The sequence below is a fragment of the Phyllobates terribilis genome, unplaced genomic scaffold (genome assembly GCF_046119375.1).
Source record: "Phyllobates terribilis strain yellow unplaced genomic scaffold, ASM4611937v1 Scaffold_817__1_contigs__length_633815, whole genome shotgun sequence".
NCBI lineage: Eukaryota > Metazoa > Chordata > Amphibia > Anura > Dendrobatidae > Phyllobates > Phyllobates terribilis.
Genome location: NW_027363577.1, coordinates 245,313 through 267,160, shown reverse-complemented (window position 1 = coordinate 267,160; position 21,848 = coordinate 245,313). Strand labels below are relative to the sequence as shown.

Here is a 21,848-nt window from a genome sequence, read left to right as displayed (position 1 = left end):
ACGAACTAGCCAGGCCCGTGCGCTGCAATACACGCTGCCGGCCAATCAGAGGCCAGCGCCGGCCAATCAGAAGCCAGCATGACGTCGGCCGGTCAATCAGAGGCCAGCGTCTGTCGGCCAATCAGAGGCCAGTATGACGTCGGCCGGCCAATCAGAGGCCAGCGGCTTCCGGCCAATCAGAGGCCAGCATGACGTCGGCCGGCCAATCAGAGGCCAGAGGCTGACGGCCAATCATAGGCCAGCATGACGTCGGCCGGCCAATCAGAGGCCAGCGGCTTCCGGCCAATCAGAGGCCAGCATGACGTCGGCCGGCCAATCAGAGGCCAGCGACTGACGGCCAATGAGAGGCCAGCATGACGTCGGCCGGTCAATCAGAGGCCAGCGTCTGACGGCCAATCAGAAACTAGCATGACATTAGGCGGCCAATCAGAGGCCAGCGGCTGACGACCAATCATAGGCCAGCATGACGTCGGCCGGCCAACAGAGGCCAGCGGCTGCCGTCCAATCAGAGGCCAGCATGAATTCGGCCGGACAATCAGAGGCCTGCGGCTTCTGGCCAATCAGAGACCAGCATGACGTTGGCCGGCCAATCACAGGCTAGCGGCTTCATGCAGACTGGCCATTTTTTTTTTTTTTTTTCAGAAAATCCCCAATTTTGGGTCGTCAGCTGTAAAAGAAGAAATGCTTTACACCAGTGCTGGGAACCTATGGCAGCGTGCAGAGGGGGCAGCAGAGCCCTCCTGGGGGGCACCATGGCCGCAGCACTAGCACTACTGGATCGGGCCGGTGGGGAGAACTCTGAGCGGAAACACATCGAGCTGAAGGGTATTGCAGCGCAGGAACTAGCCAGGCCCGTGCGCTGCAATACACGCTATCGGCCAATCAGAGGCCATCGGCTGCCGGCCAATCAGAGGCCAGCATGAATTCGGCCGGACAATCAGAGACCAGCATGACGTTGGCCGGCCAATCACAGGCTAGCGGCTTCCGGACAATCAGAAGCGGCTGCCGGCCAATCAGAGGCCATCATGACGTCCGCTGGCCTCTGATTGGCCGGCAGCGTGTACTGCAGCGCGCACGGGCCTGGCTAGTACGTGCGCTGCAATACACTTCAGCTAGATGTGCCGACTACAGGAGAGGACGCTGCGCGGGAGAAGAAGGAAGGTGAGGAGGAGGGTTTATTATGTGTTTTTTTTTTTTTTTTTAATATGTGATGCACAGTGACTGGGGGGGAGAGGGAGCATATATACCAGGACTGAGGGGAGGGCCAGCATATATACCAGGACTGAGGGGGGGAGCATATATACCAGGATTGAGGGGTGGGCCAGCATATATACCAGGATTGAGGGGAGGGCCAGCATATATACAAGGATTGAGGGAAGGGCCTGCATATATACCAGGATTGGGGGGAGGGCCAGCATATATACCAGGATTGAGGGGAGGGCCAGCATATATACCAGGATTGAGGGGAGAGCCAGCATATATACCAGGATTGAGGGGAGGGCCAGCATATATACAAGGATTGAGGGGAGGGCCAGCATATATACCAGGATTGAGGGGGGGCCAGCATATATACCAGGATTCAGGTGAGGGCCAGCATATATACCAGGATTCAGGGGAGGGCCAGCATATATACCAGGATTGAGGGGAGGGCCACCATATATACCAGGATTGAGGGGGGGCCAGCATATATACCAGGATTGAGGGGGGGGGCAGCATATATACCAGGATTGAGGGGAGGGCCACCATATATACCAGGATTGAGGGGGGGGGGCAGCATATATACCAGGATTCAGGGGAGAGCCAGCATATATACCAGGATTGAGGGGAGGGCCACCATATATACCAGGATTCAGGGGAGAGCCAGCATAAATACCAGGATTGAGGGGAGGGCCACCATATATACCAGGATTGAGGGGAGCGCCAGCACATATACCAGGATTGAGGGGACGGCCAGCATATATACCAGGATTGAGGGGGGGGGCAGCATATATACCAGGATTGAGGGGAGGGCCAGCATATATACCAGGATTGAGGGGAGGGCCAGCATATATACCAGGATTGAGGGGAGGGCCAGCATATATACCAGGATTGAGGGGAGGGCCAGCATATATACTAGGATTGAGGGGAGGGCCAGCATATATACCAGGATTGAGGGGAGGGCCAGCATATATACCAGGATTGAGGGGAGGGCCAGCATACATACTAGGATTGAGGGGAGGGCCAGCATATATACCAGGATTGAGGGGAGGGCCAGCATATATACGAGGATTGAGGGGAGGGCCAGCATATATACCAGGATTGAGGGGAGGGCCAGCATATATACCAGGATTGAGGGGAGGGCCAGCATATATACCAGGATTGAGGGGAGGGCCAGCATATATACCAGGATTGGGGGGAGGGCCAGCATATATACCAGGATTGAGGGGAGGGCCAGCATATATACCAGGATTGAGGGGGGGGGGCAGCATATATACCAGGATTGAGGGTAGGGCCAGCATATATACCAGGATTGATGGGAGGGTCAGCATATATACCAGGATTGAGGGGAGGGCCAGCATATATACCAGGATTGAGGGGAGGGCCACCATATATACCAGGATTGAGGGGAGGGCCAGCATATATACCAGGATTGGGGGGAGGGCCAGCATATATACCAGGATTGAGGGGAGGGCCAGCATATATACCAGGATTGAGGGGGGGGCAGCATATATACCAGGATTGAGGGGAGGGCCAGCATATATACCAGGATTGAGGGGAGGGCCAGCATATATACCAGGATTGAGGGGAGGGCCAGCATATATACCAGGATTGAGGGGAGGGCCAGCATATATACCAGGATTGAGGGGAGGGCCAGCATATATACCAGGATTGAGGGGAGGGCCAGCATATATATCAGGATTGAGGGGAGGGCCAGCATATATACCAGGATTGGGGGGAGGGCCAGCATATATACCAGGATTGAGGGGAGGGCCAGCATATATACCAGGATTAAGGGGGGGGCCAGCATATATACCAGGATTGAGGGTAGGGCCAGCATATATACCAGGATGTGGGCGAGCACATTCTTTATTTCTGCAGTCTCTTACCCCTGCTCCTGTCTGTGGCTACTCTATGCTGCCCTCGTCTGCTCTTTGTATCAGTTGTTTGTATCAGTAAAACCTCAATATTTAGGATAAATTGCCGTGTTGGCACTTGGCGATAAATAAGTGGGTTTTGGATTGCAGTTTGGGCACTCGGTCTCTAAAAGATTCGCCATCACTGCTTTAAACCAATCAGTGTGCAAATATCAACATTTTTGAGAAAATACAATACATTTGATCAGATGTCAAAAAATATTCCAGAAAAAAAAATTGTGATCAGAAATCATAAAGAAAAATTAACTCTTTAATACCATTTTTACCAAAAATACATTGTAAAAAAAAAAGAAGTGTAATTTTCTACAGTACAATATTTATTTCTATTTTTCTCAAAAGAATTTTCATTTTAGGCCCCCAACAATTGAAAATCAATGTAAAAAGTGTATTTTAATACAATAAAAAAAATCAGGGTAATTGTTCAGTTGTATTGCCAGTTTTACAGCACGACCCGTAGCGATTTACGATCCCACAGGCCGATGAGCTACAATCTTCCTGAGAAAGGATTCATCAATGTATCAGATGCTTTCTTGCATGTTTCTACATGGAGCAATACACATATGTTCCATGTCCCTTCCTCTAAGAAACCTTCAATGAACCCTGATAGGATCTACAGAGAATAGACAAGACGTCCTTTACAGTGTTACACACTTACTCGATACTCAGTCTAATTTCATCATTCATTTTACTTTCTGCTTATAAATGCATTCATTAAAATAATGAATATCTGCATTGAGGACAGTAGAAGAACTAGTTTGTGTTTGTTCATCAAGATGCATTATCTTGGTCTCGTCTTGGCACTGTTAACTGTTGGTAGGTAGCAGAGTACTGGAGAGGTTGCTCCCGTCGTTCAGAGAGTTGCTCCGGTGCGGTGTTCTGTTGGTAGACTGACCGCTTTGTTGGTTTACTATCAGGTGGTGAATCATATCGGTTATGAGATTGAGTTTATGATCCATTTGAGTTACCTACAAATGTATAAAAAAAAATTCAAACAAAGAGAATAGCATAGATACAGACCACACTCCATACACATTTCACACTACCCGTGAGCGCTGCCTGATATTGTAGCTTATCCCTAACCAAATCAATGGGGCACTTAGTTGCAATACCAGACACACCCCATGGACTAGAGAGGCACATTTTTGGGGAGAAATAAAGTAGATAGATCCTTTAATGCAATATTGGTTAGCCATTTAGACATTGTTGTTTTATTTGAAAACTAGAGTTGGTGCGATTCGTTTCGCAGCACTCGGTCCATCGGCCACGTCAGTAATCTTTGGATGCTGGACAGGAGCCTCAAGACCTGCCTTCTACCTTCCAAGATTCCCTGCTTCTCTTCTGATTAGCTGCATCTTTATGGTTACAGCATGATGCATATGTGACATTGCATCAGGCCGGCTAATCAGTAGAACAGCTGTGGATGCCGGGATGTAGGAGGTGGTTCTCAGGGCTCCGATGCAGCGGTCACAGATTATGGATGTGGCTGATGGACTGCGTCCTGCGAATTGACTCGCACCAACTCTATTGGAAACCTTTGTCAGATTGAACTACTTAATGAACTCAGAAAGAGCTTTCTGTCCACATCCATGAAAGTAGTAGCCAACACTTAAAGGGGTTTTCTACTACTCGGACATCTCCTTCTCCATAAATATATTTTTGCCCTCCGTAAAATAATAACACCTATACTCCCCTCCAGTGTTCCAGCCGTGTCGGCATTGGCTCTCCTTGGGATCACGTGACATTGTTATGTCAAGTGATCCCTGCTGCCAATCAGCGCTGGCTTCACTCTTCCTGCCTCCAGTTATAGCACATACCTGTACATCCGGAGGAAGTAAGAGCAGCAACAGCTCTCACTTCCTCTGGATGTATGCAAGTTGGCCAAAGGTGGGGAGAGTAAAGTCAGTGCTGATTGCCCCTAGGAATCATGAGATATAATGTCATGCTGTCACGCAAGGTGTGGGAAAGACTAAGTGCAACACAAAGGGAAAAGGGAAAGGGAACCCAGACTAGGGAAAGTGGGGAGTGGAGAACTCCTAGGCTGATCTAGTGTCACCCTGTCTCCACTAATGTCCCTTTATTGGTTCTTCACCAATCGCCGCACGCGTACCTCGGCCTGTCTTTCCCTGCCATTAGGCTCAGGCTAGGGAACAGAAAGGATGAGCACTAGTTGATCCCCACTGCACACTAAACACAACAAGGGGGGACAAACAAGGGAAAATCGCTTAGCTTTAGTCGACTCCAGACAAATGCGCACACGTTCTCTAGCACCGGAGAGGAAGAAGTGCTGCTCTTGCTCAAGCCTTCACAAGGGGTAATGAATATCGCCGGCACTTCCCTCTGGCTCACAACAGGTATTTATACATCCAGGCCAGGGTGTTAATTAGCCGGAAGGAAGCTAGCCGCTGGGTCCTAGAGATACATATTCTAAGAAGTTGTCTGTAAGGCCAAATGAAGAGATCTCCTGCAACCAACTGCAGGATGACTGTCTGTCACTTCTGACACACCCATGACACACGCAATCCCCAGGAGAGCCAGTGCAGACACTTCTGGAATAGTGCTGGCACTGGAGGTGAGTATAGGTGTTATTATTTTACTGGGACACACACATATGGATTGAGAAGGAGTTGTCTGAGTAATGGAAAACCCCTTTAAGCCTCCATAAACAATAGATTAAGATAATAGTCTAAGGAGACATCCAGACTCTTCCCTGACAGATGAGGTCAGAGGAGGTAAAATTCAAACTGCCTGACCCTTAATGCCCGACCCTTTTGTTATTCAGGTGATAAGCTACTGCCAGAGCCGTTTGGCAGTGATTTTCACAGTTCTCCACTTTGAAAACACATCAACATTTAACCAAGCCAAACCTTCTCGTGTATGAGAGTTGGGAGAGGTAGTGGACGGCCGAACCAGCAATCAACTTTCAGTTATTGTGTGTGGCCACCTTAACTTGTTGTTTCCCAAATTTTTTGTGTTAAGTATATAATTCCACCTGTGTTAATTCATAGTTTTGATGCCTTCAGTGTGAATGTACAATTTTCATAGTCATGAAAATACAGAACAATCTTTAAATGAGAAGGTGTATCCAAACTTTTGGTCTGTACTGTATATATATATATATATATATATATATATATATATATATATTATTTAGAATCATTTATTTTTATTTCAGACATGTAGTTCATACACATTCTAAAATATGTAGATCTAGATTCTTTCTATTTGAACAAAGGAAATGTTTGATGCCTAAAAGGAGTTTTCATAAGTGATCTCTTGAGCAGCTCAGAGCTATGCAGTCTCCTTACTTCCTGATTTCTGGCAGGACGGGCTCTTCTCCCTGAGTGATAGCTCTGATGAGCAGCAGAGCTGTAGTATTATTAGAACTATAAAGCTCAACACAAGTTCTGCTGTAACACATTCAGCCATCAGTGGTTGGTTCTGGAATGTTCTCTATCACTATCACTATTTTTACACATAGAGACAACAGGGTATTTGAGCAAGCACACAGCCACAGACAATGAGAGCCTAGATACTGGGTGCCAGGAATTGTGATTCTACAGGATGGATAAGAGCATCTCGTCAAAAGCCTAAAGGGAGAAGGCAGGGAGCAGCTAACTGATGTATAGAAATGAATGGGCTGGACAGAGATAACGGTATGTTAGGAGTTAACTTTTCTCCTGGAATGTGACTACTGCACACTCTCTACCAAGGTCTACTAGTGGCTGAACTCCATGGAAATGGGCTTTACACTATGTAAGATAAAAGCTCTCATTGCAGGAGAATGACAGCAGATAGAAAAAGCAAGTCAGTGGCAAACTTGCGTATTTTCATGCTGTTTAACTAATTAAAGAAACTTAGTAATTTGAGAATACCTGTTTATTGACAAAGGTGTTATGAGACTTAATGAGGTTGTCTGGTTTAGAAACCACTTGCACATACTTGGGGCACTATACAGGTTAATAGTGGGGATTCTCCGTTGTAAACCTGAACCCATTTTATGCAGACTAGAGAGCAGTTACATGGAGTCATTCCCACTTTGAAGGTCCCAGGACTTCATTCATTACATAGTCAGCTTATTGATTTCACTGGATACTGTGCAGTACCTCCTCTTTCCTTTGGTGGCAGTGCAGGAGAATTAAATGCTTGTTGCCAGATTTTTCAACAAATGGCTTATCGCTGAGATTGCCAGCAACAGATCATCCTTTAGTCAGCATATTGGGGCCCTTCTAACAAAAAGACATTAACTAATGCAGACATTCCCTTTAAGTACAAAGCACATGCCAGTATACTATCTGCAAAGTAAAAAATAAATAAATTCTTAAGTGCTTAAAAGGAACGTGTCCTCTGTTGTTTAACCCCTATCTGCCCTACATGTATAGTGCATGTTGGGTGCGAGTGTGTGGAGTGGACTCTGCAACTCCACCCGCAATATACCTGCAGATTCCAGCTGTGTTATACTGCCGGTATTTGTCTGTAAAAGCCGCTATTAGAGCAGCTCTGGTTGCTGCTGTTAACCCCTTAGATGCTGCAGTAAATCCCTGACCGTGGTAGTTAAGGTGCGATGTCCCAGAGGTTAACCATTTTGGATGCCCATGGGATGTTGCCTTCCACCCCCCTTCACTAAGTGAAAGTGCTGCTTATGGATTTCAGTGGCAACCATGAGCCTGCTGACCGCCCCCATGGTTGCCATGTTGGTACATGAAAAAGTGGGATTGAAACATCGTATATAACCCAAAAAATGTTATTAATGAAAACCTCAGCAATTAACAAGCCCTCATAAAGCTCTATCGACCGAATCTCTGAAATATTTTCACCATCAAAATAAAAACTATACAAGTTTGATATCTGGTTTTTCAAGTTTGCTCAACGTGAAGAATCATGTTCACAGGTCATTTTCACTGCACAATAAAACCTTAGAAACAAAACCCAAATACAATGAAAAACGCAATCCCATTTAACTTCACTTGGAATTTTTGTTCCAGTTTTCCAGTATATTGTAGGGTAAAAAACCAGCCCTCATACAGCTATGTCACACGAAAGGGGAGAAAGAAGGAGAGGAACAAAGAAAAAGCCCAAAAACTAAAACTGTCCATGGTGAGAAGGGATTACATTAAATTTACTGTAAATGTCATTTTTTTTAGATTTTCACTTTTTAACATCACAATCAAAAAAATCAATCCTGAAGTCTTACAATTTTCACACTGGCCACTAGTCCTAAGAATAGACTCATTGTGAAGGAAGGGTGAGGAGGTGAGCTGTGACTATCATTTCTTGTGAATGGTGGCTACTTTATCTGCTTTATATAGAGGTGTCATCTTTCATTGTCATTTTCACTGATGATAATAAAACTGCTGAAAAATCTTCTGCATACAACAGGAAATATGAAACTAATTTTGGCCAGGGTGATAATTGCAGGATCTGTGGGTGTGTTTTTTTTAGTTTAGATGGTTACTATAGTGAAAAAAAAGTAAAAAAAAAATAATAAATTTCATGTAAAAAGGTAATTGAAACAATTGGTTATTGTTTGATAACACATTCTCTTTAACTGCTCTTCTCTAATAAGATGGCAATATTGCACCGTTGCAAAAATAGGAAGAAGTAGTTTGTCAATTTTAAAGCAGCTTCTTGGAAACTAATGACTTAGTCATTGATATAACATCCTGACAAAATGACTGTTCACTGTCTGTTTCTGAGAAATTAATTCAAAGGTCACAACCGATATGGCTGCACTTCCTATTATCACTTTTGGAAAGACAGACAGTGGATAATGATTATTTCTATTATATATGATCTACGGTATATTCTGATTTGCTAAAAGTGAGATAAGTGACAAGTCTATTGGAAGTAGCAATCCTAAAAGTCAATATCGACCCTTTAACGAGCCTTGTCACATGACTTGGGATAAAAGCCAAACCAGAATCTCAATTTGCAGCCACGGTGTTTCAGGGTATTGCTCCTCGTCAGTACAAAGCATGAGATCCGATTTGACTGTATGAGAGGCTTCTCACTGGGATCTAAAGGGTCATTTTTCTCCTTGTGGAGATTGACATGCCTGGCATGCCAGTGTATATATAGATACTCGGCACTCAAATATTCATAATGATAATGCAATTCTTTATTTCATAAAGAAATCCCAAAATTCAATGTAACGTTTCAGCCTTATGCAAAAGGCCTTTTTCAAACACTGAGACATAAATGAAACAGATAAAGAAATCAATATTACAAAATTAACACCACAATAGAATGTTTTATTTTAATTTTTTTTATTATAAGAAAATAACATCCTGTTGTATTGTTGAAATCACTTGAGATTTATTTAAATATAAAGACATTATTATATAACTAGATGGTGGCCCGATTCGAAAGCATTGGGTATTCTAGAATAGGTATGCAGCCGACGGGGCGCAATTAGCAGAGCGGCGTTTAAATTTGGCGCCCAAATCGCTGATTGGTCACGTTCGGCAACCGCCGGCCGCGACCAATCAGCGATTTTGGCGCAAAATTTAAACAACGCTCTGCTGATTGGTCACGGCCGTCAGATGCGACTAATCAGCGACTTTGGGGCCAAATTTAAACCCCGCTCTGCTGATTGGTCGCGGTCGCCGGCCTCGACCAATCAGCAGAGCGTTGTTTAAATTTGGCACCCAATCTCGCTGATTGGTCGCGGTTGGCGGCCGCGACCAATCAGCAGAGCGGTGTTTAAATTTGGCGCCAAAATCGCTGATTGGTCGCGGGCGGCGGCCGCGACCAATCAGCGAACCGTGTTAGTGAGGAATGGAGAGCGTGTTTATATTTGGCACCAAAATCGCTGATTAGTCGCGACCAATCAGCAAAGAGGTGTTTAAATGTGGCGACAATACTGCTGATTGGTCGCGGCCGGCGACCGCGACCAATCAGCAGAGCGATGCAGAGCGGGGTTTAAATTTGGCGCCAAAATCGCTGATTGGTCGCCGGCCGTGACCAATCAGCAGAGCGGTGTTTCAATTTGGCGCCAAAATCGCTGATTGGACGAGTCTGGCGTCCGCGACCAATCAGAGCGTTGTTTCAATTTGGCGCCAAGCTCGCTGATTGGACGCGTCTGGCGTCAGCGGCCAATCAGCAGAGCGTTGTTTAAATTTGGCGCCAAGCTCGCTGATTGGTCGCGGCTGGCGTCCGCGACCAATTAGCACGGCAGTGTTTAATTGTGGCGGCAAGATCGGTGATTGGTCGCGGCTGCTGCCCGCGACCAATCACCGATTTGGGCGCCACATTTAAATAGCGGCCGCGACCAATCACCAATCTTGGCTCCAGATTTAAACACCGTTGTGCTGATTGGTCGCGGCCGATATTTAAATTTGGCGCCCAAATCGGTGATTGGTCGCGGGCAGCGTCCGCGACCAATCAGCACAGCGGTATCTAACTTTTGTGCTAAGATCAGTGATTGGTCGGGTCCGAAGACCGCGACCAATCATCGAATCGTCTTGGTGAGGACCGGGGAGTGGTGCAGCCTGTGCGGCTACTTCCGCTGCGAGAACCCGGGACATGAGCGTGCGCTCGCAGTAGAAGTATCCCGACCCGCAGCGCCGCTCCCCGGTCCTCCCTTCCGCATGGATGTCAGCGCCGCCGGCGGTCCATCCGCTGCTACAGGCCGGGAGATGAGCGCCTCGCGCCACTCATCTCCCGGCTGCATCTCCGTCCCGCAGATGGGTCCGGCGGTCGGGGTCCTTCTGCTGTTACCGGCCGGGAGATGAGCGCCTCGCGGCGCTCATCTCCCGGCTGCAACGCCGCTGAGCTCCGTCCTGCAGATGAGCCGCTAACGGCCGCTATCTTTTTTCTGAAATCCCGCGGCGCTGATTGGCCGCTGCCGGACCAATGAGCGACGCGGGATTTCCTGGACAGACAGACAGACAGACGGGATAAGACAATTATATAGTAGATGTCAAATTAATGTGGGAATTCACTTACTTCATTCAAAATAAATTACAATATGACCAATTAAATTTCAATATCTCATATACAGTTGAAACCAGAAGTTTCCATACACTATATAAAAAGACATACAGTATATGCATGTTTCTCTCCATATCTGACATGAAATCAGAATAAACCTTTACTGTTTTAGGTCAATTAGGATTACCATCATTTGTAATATTTGCCAAATGCCAGAATAATGAGAGAGCGAGAATGCAGTAAGTAATAAAAATGCCTTAAAACAAAGTCAAAACTTTCCATCCATTTCATTAGTATTTGGTACCATTGTCCTTAAAGTGAATGACTTGGGTGAAACATTTGGGATTTCCTCCCACAAGCTTCTCACAATATAAGGCTATGTGCCCACGTTGCTTTCCGCATGTCCTCTCCCGGAAAAACGCATGCGGAATTCCACGCGCGTTTATCCTGCGTTTATCGCGCGTTTTCCACATGCGGAATTCCATGCGCGTTTATCCTGCGTTTATCGCGCGTTTTCCACATGCGGAATTCCACGCACGTTTATCCTGCGTTTATCGCGCGTTTTCCACATGCGGAATTCCACGCGCGTTTATCCTGCGTTTATTGCGCGTTTTCCACATGCGGAATTCCACGCGCGTTTATCCTGCGTTTATCGCGTTTTTTCCACATGCGGAATTGCCTTGCGTTTTTTATTGCATTGCAAAGGCAATTCCGCTTGCGGAAACGCAAAATGAATTGACATGCTGTGGATTATTGCGCGCATCAAAAACGCTGCGGAAAAATCCGCAGCATGGGCATAGAACTTGCGGATTCCCCTTGGGGACCATGGGGGGCAGATTACCTAGCGTTTCACAAGCGTTTACCCTGAGGACAGTCCGCAGCATATACGCTTGTAAAACGCTACGTGGGCACATACTCTTAGGTCGGAATTTGGGCCCATTTCTCCTGACACAACTGCTGTACCTGATCCAGGTTTGTAGGTCGTCTTGCTCGCACCGGCCTTTTCAGCTTTGCCCATACATTTTCAATAGGACTAAGATCAGGGCTTTGTGATGGCCGCTCCAAAACATTGACTTTGTTATCCTTAACCCCTTATTGACCAATAGACGTCTTTTTACTGATCTGCAATATAAGAGACTAGCGTTCCCCGACAGGTGACTATCCTGTAGCTGTCACCTGTACATTATAGCTGACAACTTGCTGCATCAGCCATGATCAGTGTTGGCACAGACCATGGACGTTTAACCCCTTTGATTCTGTTGTCAATAGTGATTATAGAATCTAAATAGTTAACACCGTGTTGGGGCTTCCTTTTAACTTTATCGGCACCTTGATATCTTGATTGTGTGGTCCTGATGTTTGCCTTGGCAGTTCATGGCCAAATAACTACCTTTAAAGTATGCCGGCTATAATTGCCTGTTCAGAAGTTATCAAAATCTAGATTGTAAAAATAAACTTATTCATTCTTGTCATTCCACTTTCCATTACTTCCTGAAAAGAACCAGAAGGGTTAATGAACTATATGAAAGCAATTTTAAATACGTTGAGGGGTGCAGTGTTTAACCCCTTTACAACCCAAGGTGGTTTGCACGTTAATGAGTTAATGACCAGGCCAATTTTTACAATTCTGACCACTGTCAATTTATGAAGTAATTACTCTGGAACACTTCAACGGATTCCCCTGATTCTGAGATTGTTTTTTCGTGACATATTGTACTTCATGATTGTGGTAAAATTTCTTCGATATCACTTGCGTTTATTTGTGAAAAAAATGAAAATTTGGCAAAAATTTAGAAAATTTTGCAATTTTCAAAATTTGAATTTTTATGCCCTTAAATCAGAGAGATATGTCACACAAAAGAGTTAATAAATAACATTTCCCACATGTCTACTTTACATCAGCACAATTTTGGAACCAAAATTTTTTTTTGTTAGGGAGCTATAAGGGTTAAAAGTTGACCAGCGATTTCTCATTTTTCCAACAAAATTTACAAAACCATTTTTTAGGGACCACATCACATTTGAAGTCACTTTGAGAGGTCTTTATGACAAAAAATACCCAAAAGTGACACCATTCTAAAAACTGCACCCCTCAAGGTGCTCAAAACCACATTCAAGAACTTTATTAACCCTTCAGGTGCTTCACAGGAATTTTTGGAATGTGTAAGAAAAAAATGAACATTAACCTTTTTTTCACAAAAATGTTACTTTAGACCCATTTTTTTTTATTTTCGCAGGGGTAACAGGAAAAAATGGACCCCAAAATTTGTTGTGCAATTTCCCCTGGGCACGCAGATACCCCATATGTGGGGAAAAACCACTGTTTGGGTGCACGGCAGGGCTCGGAAGGGAAGGAGCGCCATTTGACTTTTTGATTGTAAAATTTGCTTGAATAATTAGCGGATTCCAAGTGCTCACTATGCATCTCTAGATAGGTGCCTTGGGGGGTCTAGTTTCCAAAATAGGGTCACTTGTGGGGGAGCTCCACTGTTTAGGCACATCAGGGACTCTCCAAACGCAACATGGTTTCCGCTAACAAATTGAATGGAAAATCGGCTCAAATTGTTAGCGGACACCATGTTGCATTTGGAGAGCCCCTGTGGGGCCGCGAAGCATATGGGGCGGAGACTCGAGCACCCGCGATACTCAATGCATACCCGAGCACCCGATGCAAACTCAAGTAGCGAGCACTTGCATTCAACACTAGTTGTCATATCGTCATCTTTTTTTTTTTCTTTACTTTTGAAAAAAAAACAACCCCAGCCCTAGCGTTTATTTTTTACACCGTTCCTCGTGCTTTATAAGTGATGAGATTACTTTATTCTTCGGGTCGGTGCGATTACAGCGATACCAGAATCATATTGAGTTTTTATGACTGACAGCTGTCACACACTAAAAGACACATATTTTGTAAAATCTAGTTTTTGCATTGCCATATTTTGGCCGACAGAGTCATGTGACAGCTTGTTTTTTGCGGGATGAGTTGACGTTGTTATTGGTGCCATTTTCAGGCATGTGACATTTTTTGATCGCTTTCTATTCCAGCCTTTGGGAGACAGAATAAACAAAAACCAACAATTCAGGAATTGTGTTTTTTTACATTTTTTTATTCTACTCCATGTGTGGTAAAATTGATAAGGTAGCTTTATTCTTCGGGTCAGTACGTTTACAGCGGTACCACATTTATATTATTTTTTATGTTTTGGCGCTTTTACACAATAAAAGCTATTTTATAGAAAAAAATATTTTTTTGCATTGCTTTATTCTGAGAGCTGTAACTTTTTGATTTTTCGGATGATGGAGCTGTATGGCAGCTTGCTTTTTGCGGGACGAGATGACGTTTTCAGCGGCACCATTTTTATTTATATTCGTCTGTTTGATCGCGTGTTATTCCATTTTTTGTTTGGCAGTATGATGATAAAGCATTGTTTTTTGCTTTGTTTTTTATTTTATTTTTTTACCGTGTTCACTGAAGGGGTTAACTAGTGGAACAGTTTTATAGTCCAGGTCGTTACGGACGCGGCGATACCAAATATGTTTACTTTTATTGTTTGTTTGTTTTTTCATAATAATATTTATTCATGGGTACATTTCATTTTTATTTTTAGTGGATTATTTTTTTAATATTTTTACAATTTTTTTTTTTTTTCACTTTCTGGGAGTTTTTACAGTTTTTTACTTTGTCCCACTGTGGGACTTTCACTTTTTTTATTCTGATCGCCTGCACAGCATAGGGATGGAGCACCATCCCTGTGCCATGCAGGCTGTCAGCGCTGGACAGGGAGAAGATAGTTTGGAGATGCACTGCACATGTCCAAACAATCTTACTGCTGTCTGGTGACCCGGATGTTGTCATGACGACATCGGGTAGTCATGGCAACACCCGGGAAGCCGCGGCAGAAAGCGCTGGAGGCCGGAAGAGGAGGTGAGTATACCGATCACCTCCCCTTGCCTCCGCAATGCTGCAATTGACTTCGATCGCAGCATTGTGGGGGTTAATGTGCTGGGAGCGGTGCGGAACCGCTCCCTGCACATAGTACCGGGTGTCAGCTGTGACAATCAGCTGACACCCGGCGGCGATCACGTCTGCACAGCCTGTGTGCGCGCGCGATCGCGATGACGTACTAATACGGGTCAGGCTCTTAAAGCCCAGGGCACAGACGCGTATTAGTACGTCATGGGCTTTAAAGGGGTTAAAATGGTAACACTTTTGGGTGGTTTCCAACATATAAGACTCGCAGGCTAAGTGCCCACGAAGCAAAAATGCTCCGGATTTTTTCTGTATCTCCCTGGCAGGAAAAATGCATGCGGATTTTACATGCGTTTTTCCCGCCAGGTAGAAGCGTTTGTCAAGCATTTTTGCATGCGGGTTATCAAGCGCTTTTCCAAGCGATTTTAGCATCACTTGGAAAAGTGCTTGACAACTTGGTCACACTATATAAATCCATGCAACCGGCATGGATTTATATAGTGTGACCAAGTTAATAGTTATAAAAAGAATAAAAGTGGTAAACAAAAAGAAACATTCTACTCGCCTTCCGATAGCCCCCGGTCTCCTTCTCCGGTGCGTCCGGTGTCTTGGGCGGCTCGCGATGGTGTAAAAGGACTTTCCATGAAGTAATTTAGTCATGTGACAGGTCAAGCGACCGCCGACATCAACGGTCACGTGACCTGTCACATGACTAAATAACGTCATGGAAGGTCCTTTTACACCACCACGAGCCGCCGAAGACACCGAGCGCACCATACAGGAGACCGGGGGCCATGAGAAGGTAAGTATATTTTTTATTTTATTCTTTTTTAACTACAGGCACTATGGTACCCGGGTCTGGAGGAGAGTCTCCTGTTCTCCAGACCTGGGTACCATCCGCACATTGAATCACTTAATATCCACATGTGTACATGTAGTCATTAAGATATTATGCAATTCAATGGAAGTCAATGGCGGCAATTACGCCGCGTTTCCGTAAAATTAATGGATATGCTTCAGATTTTTCCGCAATGATAATCCGCAGCGTTAATTTCCGCAGCATGTGCACAGTGTTGCACAGCTTCTGGATACCCACAGTTGCAGTATAAAACTTCACAGAGCAGATTACAGGGGATAACAAGCTTTTACTTCTCAGAACATGAGGTAAAGGAAAAAACGCACAGTTACACAGTACTGCACCAGGAAGTAAGAACGAAATAGAAAATACAAGAGAGACTTTTTTTCTTTTACAATACAGTAAACAAGGAAACTTTACACAACATCGCCATCTACTGTCAGATCAGCATAAAGTCCTCCTTCACACAAACAAAGAAGTCCACAACTGTTGCATATACCAACACACAGCACATGCGGGTTATCATTGAGGACCATGGGGCATGCATTACCAAGCGTTTTCGCTTCGAAAATTCCGCAGCAAAAACGCTTGAAAAACGCACAATGGACACGCAGCCTCAAAGTCACTTCAAAACTGAACAGGTCCCTATAAAAAAAAGTTTTGTATATTTCCTTGAAAAAAATGAAAAATAACTGCTACGTTTTTAAATCTTCTAAAATGCTAATAAAATAAAACAACATTTTACAAATGGTGCTGATGTAAAGCAGACATGAGGGAAATGTTATTTATTACTGTTTTTGTGTGGTATGACTATTGGGATTAAAGGCATAATCAATCATAGTTTGAAAAGTGCAATTTTTAAGACATTTTTGCCAAGTTTCTGATATTTTTATAAATAAACGCAAACCATATCAGCCTAAATTTACCATTATTATAAAGTATCATGTGTCACAAAAAACAGTCTCAAAAGCTATGGGATATGTTATTCCAGAGTTATTACTACATAAAGTGACACTGGTCAGATTTAAAAAAATTGGTTTGGTCACGAAGGGGTTAAGCCACTTTGTTTCCATTTTGGCAGTATGCTTCGGGTCATTGCTCATTTGGAGGACCCATTTCTGCTCAAGCTTTAACTTCCTGGCTGATGTCTTGAGATGTTGCTTCAGTATTGCCACATAATCTTCTTTTCTCATGAAGCCATCTAATTATTTTGTGATGTGCACCAAGTCCCTCTTGCAGCAAAGCAACCCCACAACATGATGCTGCCACCCCCGTGTTTCACAGTTGGGATGGTGTTCTTAGGCTTCTAAGCTTCTCCCTTTTTCCTCCAAACTTAACGATGGTCATTATGCACAAAAAGTTCAATTCTAGTTTCATCAGACCACAGGACATGTCTCCAAAAATTAAGGTCTTTGTTCCTGTGTGCATTTGCAAACATTAATCTGGATTTTTTATGTTTCTTTTGGAGTAATGGCTTCTTCCTGGCAGAGTGGTCTTTCAGCCCATGTTGATACAGTACTCGTTTCACTGTGAATTGTCACTCTGACAATCTTACTAGCTTCTGCCATCCTCTTCACAAGGTCTTTTGCTTTAGTCCTGGGGTTGATATGCACATGTCGGACCAAAGCACGTTCATCTCTGGGACACAGAACCCGTCTCCTTCCTGAGTGGTATGATGGCTGGACATTCCAATCTTGTTTGTACTTGCATATAATTGTTTGTACAGATGAAAGAGGCACCTTCAGATATCTTGAAATTGTACCCAAGGATGAGCCAGACTTGAGCAAGTCCACAATTCTCTTCCTGATATCTTGGCTGATTTATTTACACTTTCCCATGATGCTACACAAAGAAGCAGTGTGTTTCAGGTGTGCATTAAAATACATCCACAGGTGTATCTCTAGTTAACTCAGATGTTGCCCAAATATCTATTAGAAGCTTCCAAACATATGGCATCATCATATGGGCAGTCGAGAATTGTTTAACCACTTTGCGCCAGAGCCTGTTTTTGCCTTCGTGACCGGGCCAATTTTTTCAATTCTGACCACTGTCAATTTATGAAGTAATTACTCTGGAACGCTTCAACGGATCCCGCTGATTCTGAGAATGTTTTTTTGTGACATATTGTACTTCATGATAGTGGTAAAATTTATTCGATATCACTTCCGTTTATTTGTGAAAAAATTGGAAATTTGGCGAAAATTTTTAAAATTTTGCAATTTTCAAACTTTGAATTTTCATGCCCTTAAATCAGAGAGATATGTCACACAAAATAGTTAATAAATAACATTTCCCACATGTCTACTTTACATCAGCACAATTTTGGAACCAACATTTTTTTTTGTTAGGGAGCTATAAGGGTTAAAAGTTGACCAGCGATTTCTCATTTTTTCAACAAAATTTACAAAAACATTTTTTTAGGGACCACATCATATTTGAAGTCACTTTGATGGGTCTTTATGACAGAAAATACCCAAAAGTGACACCATTCTAAAAACTGCACCCCTCAAGGTGCTCAAAACCACATTCAAGAACTTTATTAACCCTTCAGGTGCTTCACAGGAATTTTTGGAATGTGGAAGAAAAAAATGAACATTTAACTTTTTTCACAAAAATGTTACTTTAGACCCAATTTTTTTTATTTTCGCAGGGGTAGCAGGAAAAAATGAACCCCAAATTTTTTTGTGCAATTTCTCTTGAGCGCGCTGATACCCCATGTGTGAGGGAAAACCACTGTTTGGGCGCACTGCAGGGTTCGGAAGGGAAGGAGCGCCATTAGACTTTTTGAATGCAAAATTTGTTTGAATAATTAGCAGACACCATGTTGCGTTTGGAGAGCTCCTGATGTGCCTAAACAGTGGAAACTCCCCACAAGTGACACCATTTTGGAAACTAGACCCCTTAGGGAACTTATCTAGATGTGTGGTGAGCACCTTGAGCCCCAAGGTGCTTCACAGAAGTTTATAATATTGAGCTGTAAAAATAAAATATTCACATTTTTCCTACAAAAATGTTTTTCATCCCCTAATTTTGCATTATTATAAGGGTAATAGAATAAATTGCACCATGAAGTTTGTTGTGCAATTTCTCCTGAACACGCCAATACCCCATATGTGGGGGAAAACCACTGATTGGGCGCACGGCAGGGTTTGGAAGGGAAGGAGCGCCATTTGACTTTTTGAATGTAAAATTTGCTTGAATAATTAGCGGACGCCATGTTGCATTTGGGGAGTCCCTGATGTGCCTAAACAGTGGAAACCCCCCACAAGTGACACCATTTTGGAAACTAGACCCCTTAAGGAACTTATCTAGATGTGTGGTGAGCACATTGGGAGACATAATAAACAAATCAGTAGCAGATGAAGAATTGGTTTTATTTATTTTTTACGCCGTTCCTCGTGCGGTATAAGTGATGAGATTACTTTATTCTTCGGGTCGGTGCGATTACAGAGATACCAGATTCATATCGGGTTTTTATGATTGACAGCTATCACACACTAAGAAACGCTTTTTTTTGCAAAATCTAGTTTTTATATTGCCATATTTTGAGAGCTATAATTTTTCCATATTTCGGCCGACAGAGTCATGTGATGGCTTGTTTTTTGCGGGACGAGTTGACATTTTTATTCGTACCATTTTTAGGTACGTGACATTTTTTGATCGCTTTCTATTCCGTTTTTTGGGAGGTAAAATTAACAAAAACCAACAATTCAGGAATATTTTTTTGAGTTTTTTTTTTATGCCGTTCTGCGTGTGGTAAAAGTGATAAGGCAGCGTTATTCTTCAGGTCAGTACGTTTACAGTGATACTACACTTACTGTATATTTTTTTATGTTTTGGCGCTTTTACACAATAAAACAATTTTATAGAAAAAATATTTTTTTTGCATTGCTTTATTCTGAGAGCTATAACTTTTTTATTTTTCGGCTGATGGAGCTCTATCGCGGCTTGTTTTTTGCGGAACAAGATGACGTTTTCAGCGTTACCATTTTTATTTCCATTTTGCTTTTTAATCGCATTTTTTTCCACTTTTTGTTTGGCGATATGAGGAAAAAGCATAGTTTTTTGCTCCGTTTTTTATTTATTTTTATTACGGTGTGCACAGAAGGAGTTAATTAGTGTGACAGTTTTATAGCTTGGGTTGTTTCGGATGCGGCGATACCAAATATGTGTACTTTTTTTGTTTTTTCATAAATATACGGATTTATCGGTTTAATATTTTATTTATTTATTTTTATTTATTTTGTGATTTTTTTTTTAGTAGTTTGAAAACATTTTTTTTACTTTTTTTTTTAAATTTTTACTTAGTCCCTGTATGGTACATTAATTTTTATTTTTCTGATCACTGATCTCATGTAATGTAATAGACATATATTACATTACATGAGATCTTTGCTGACTGTTTCACAGTCAGTGTCTCCTGCCAGGCTTCAGCTGCAGGCTGAGCCTTGCAGGACACCATATATGGCAGATCTGGAGGCGGTCATGTGACCTCCAGCTGCCATAGCAACGCCAGGTCCTGGAAGGTGTCAGGGGTCGTCGGAGAGGTAAGTAGACGACCCCCTCTCCGCCTGCTGTCTTCTATATGCCGCGATCACTATAGATCACGGCATAAAGAAGACAGCAAAGGGTTATCATCACTGGGACCTGATCCAATCAGGTCCCGATGATGTTCCCTGTCAGAGCTATTGCTCTGCACCGCACCCTCAGCGCTTGCAGGACCCTCGGGGTCCTGAGCGCTGCGGGACCACCCACCATTTTTAAGCGTTCGTGCTGCACAGAGCCCAGGCAGCGCGGACGTTTATCTACAGTGGGCGGTCGGGAAGCGGTTAAATAAAAAAAAGTTTTCACAAAGTAAAATAGAGAGTTACCTTTTTGTTATCATCTAGGACTGTGTTCATACTTTCTATCCCTAGCGTATCAATAGGTCCATCAAAGATAACCCATTTTCTTTCCGGGGTCTCAGATAACGCAAACTCCCGGAAAGTATTAGCGACTATCCCATCGGTCCACTGCAAATGAAGAGAGGCATCAATAAAATTGCTCTTCCCATAAAATCCAATACAATCCCACAATTGAAAGGATTATTAAAGGGAATGCCTGGGATTATGATATTGATGATACACATGTATTGACTACACGTGGCCCCTATTGAAGTGAACGTGCCGGCACCGGGAGAGACCGCAAGTAAGTGATTTGCATATATGCGGTCACATGCCAACTAGAAGTGCGTGACCTCACTCAAAGCAAGTGTATTGAGTGAGGCCAGACACAGTCTAGTCAGAATGTTGCTGGAAGTATGCAAATTTATGCTAATTTCTGGCATAAATAATACAATTTGTTGTTTCCATGTCTGATGGGGAAAATAAAACAGTTTCCAATTTTTGTGCAAACAGGGAGTAAGTCATAATAAAATGATTGCCCGGCAATGTATGGCTGGGGTCTATGTCTCTGAAGGAACCCCTTCTACCATGTCCATAAGCCATAAAAGGGCTTTTTCCCATTTTCAGCAAAGATATTAGAATTATCTATATATATAATCGTCTTATCCCGTCTGTCTGTCTGTCTGTCCAGGAAATCCCGCGTCGCTGATTGGTCCGGCCGCGGCCAATCAGCGACGCGGGATTTGAGAAAAAGATGGCGGCCGTTAGCGGCTCATCTGCAGGACGGAGGTCAGCGGCGATGCAGCAGGGAGATCACTGGCGCGAGGCGCTCATCTCCCTGCCGCTAGCTGAACGGAGGACCGGGGAGCGGCGCCGCCGGTCGGGATGCTTCTGCTGCGAGCAGCCGCACATCTCCCAGCTTCTCGCAGCGGAAGTAGCCGCACAAGCAGCGCCGCTCCCCGGTCCTCACTAATACGACGCTGATTGGTCGTGGCCGCCGCCCGCGACCAATCACCGATGTTGCTGCCAAATTTAAACACCGCTTTGCTGATTGGTCGCGGTTGCCGGCCGCGACC

The 21,848-nt window shown here is 43.8% G+C and overlaps 1 protein-coding gene across 1 annotated transcript in view; it reads right to left on the bottom strand.

The window, feature by feature from the left end:
* Positions 1-367: 367 nt before the first annotated feature.
* The window catches only part of LOC141240293 (dynein axonemal heavy chain 12-like), a 34,804-nt gene continuing 13,323 nt past the window's right edge, over positions 368-21,848 (bottom strand). Inside the window, exon 4 of the mRNA XM_073668623.1 lies at positions 368-385. Within this exon, the coding sequence (XP_073524724.1) occupies positions 368-385 (18 nt within the window). The remainder of the gene's footprint in view (positions 386-21,848) is intronic.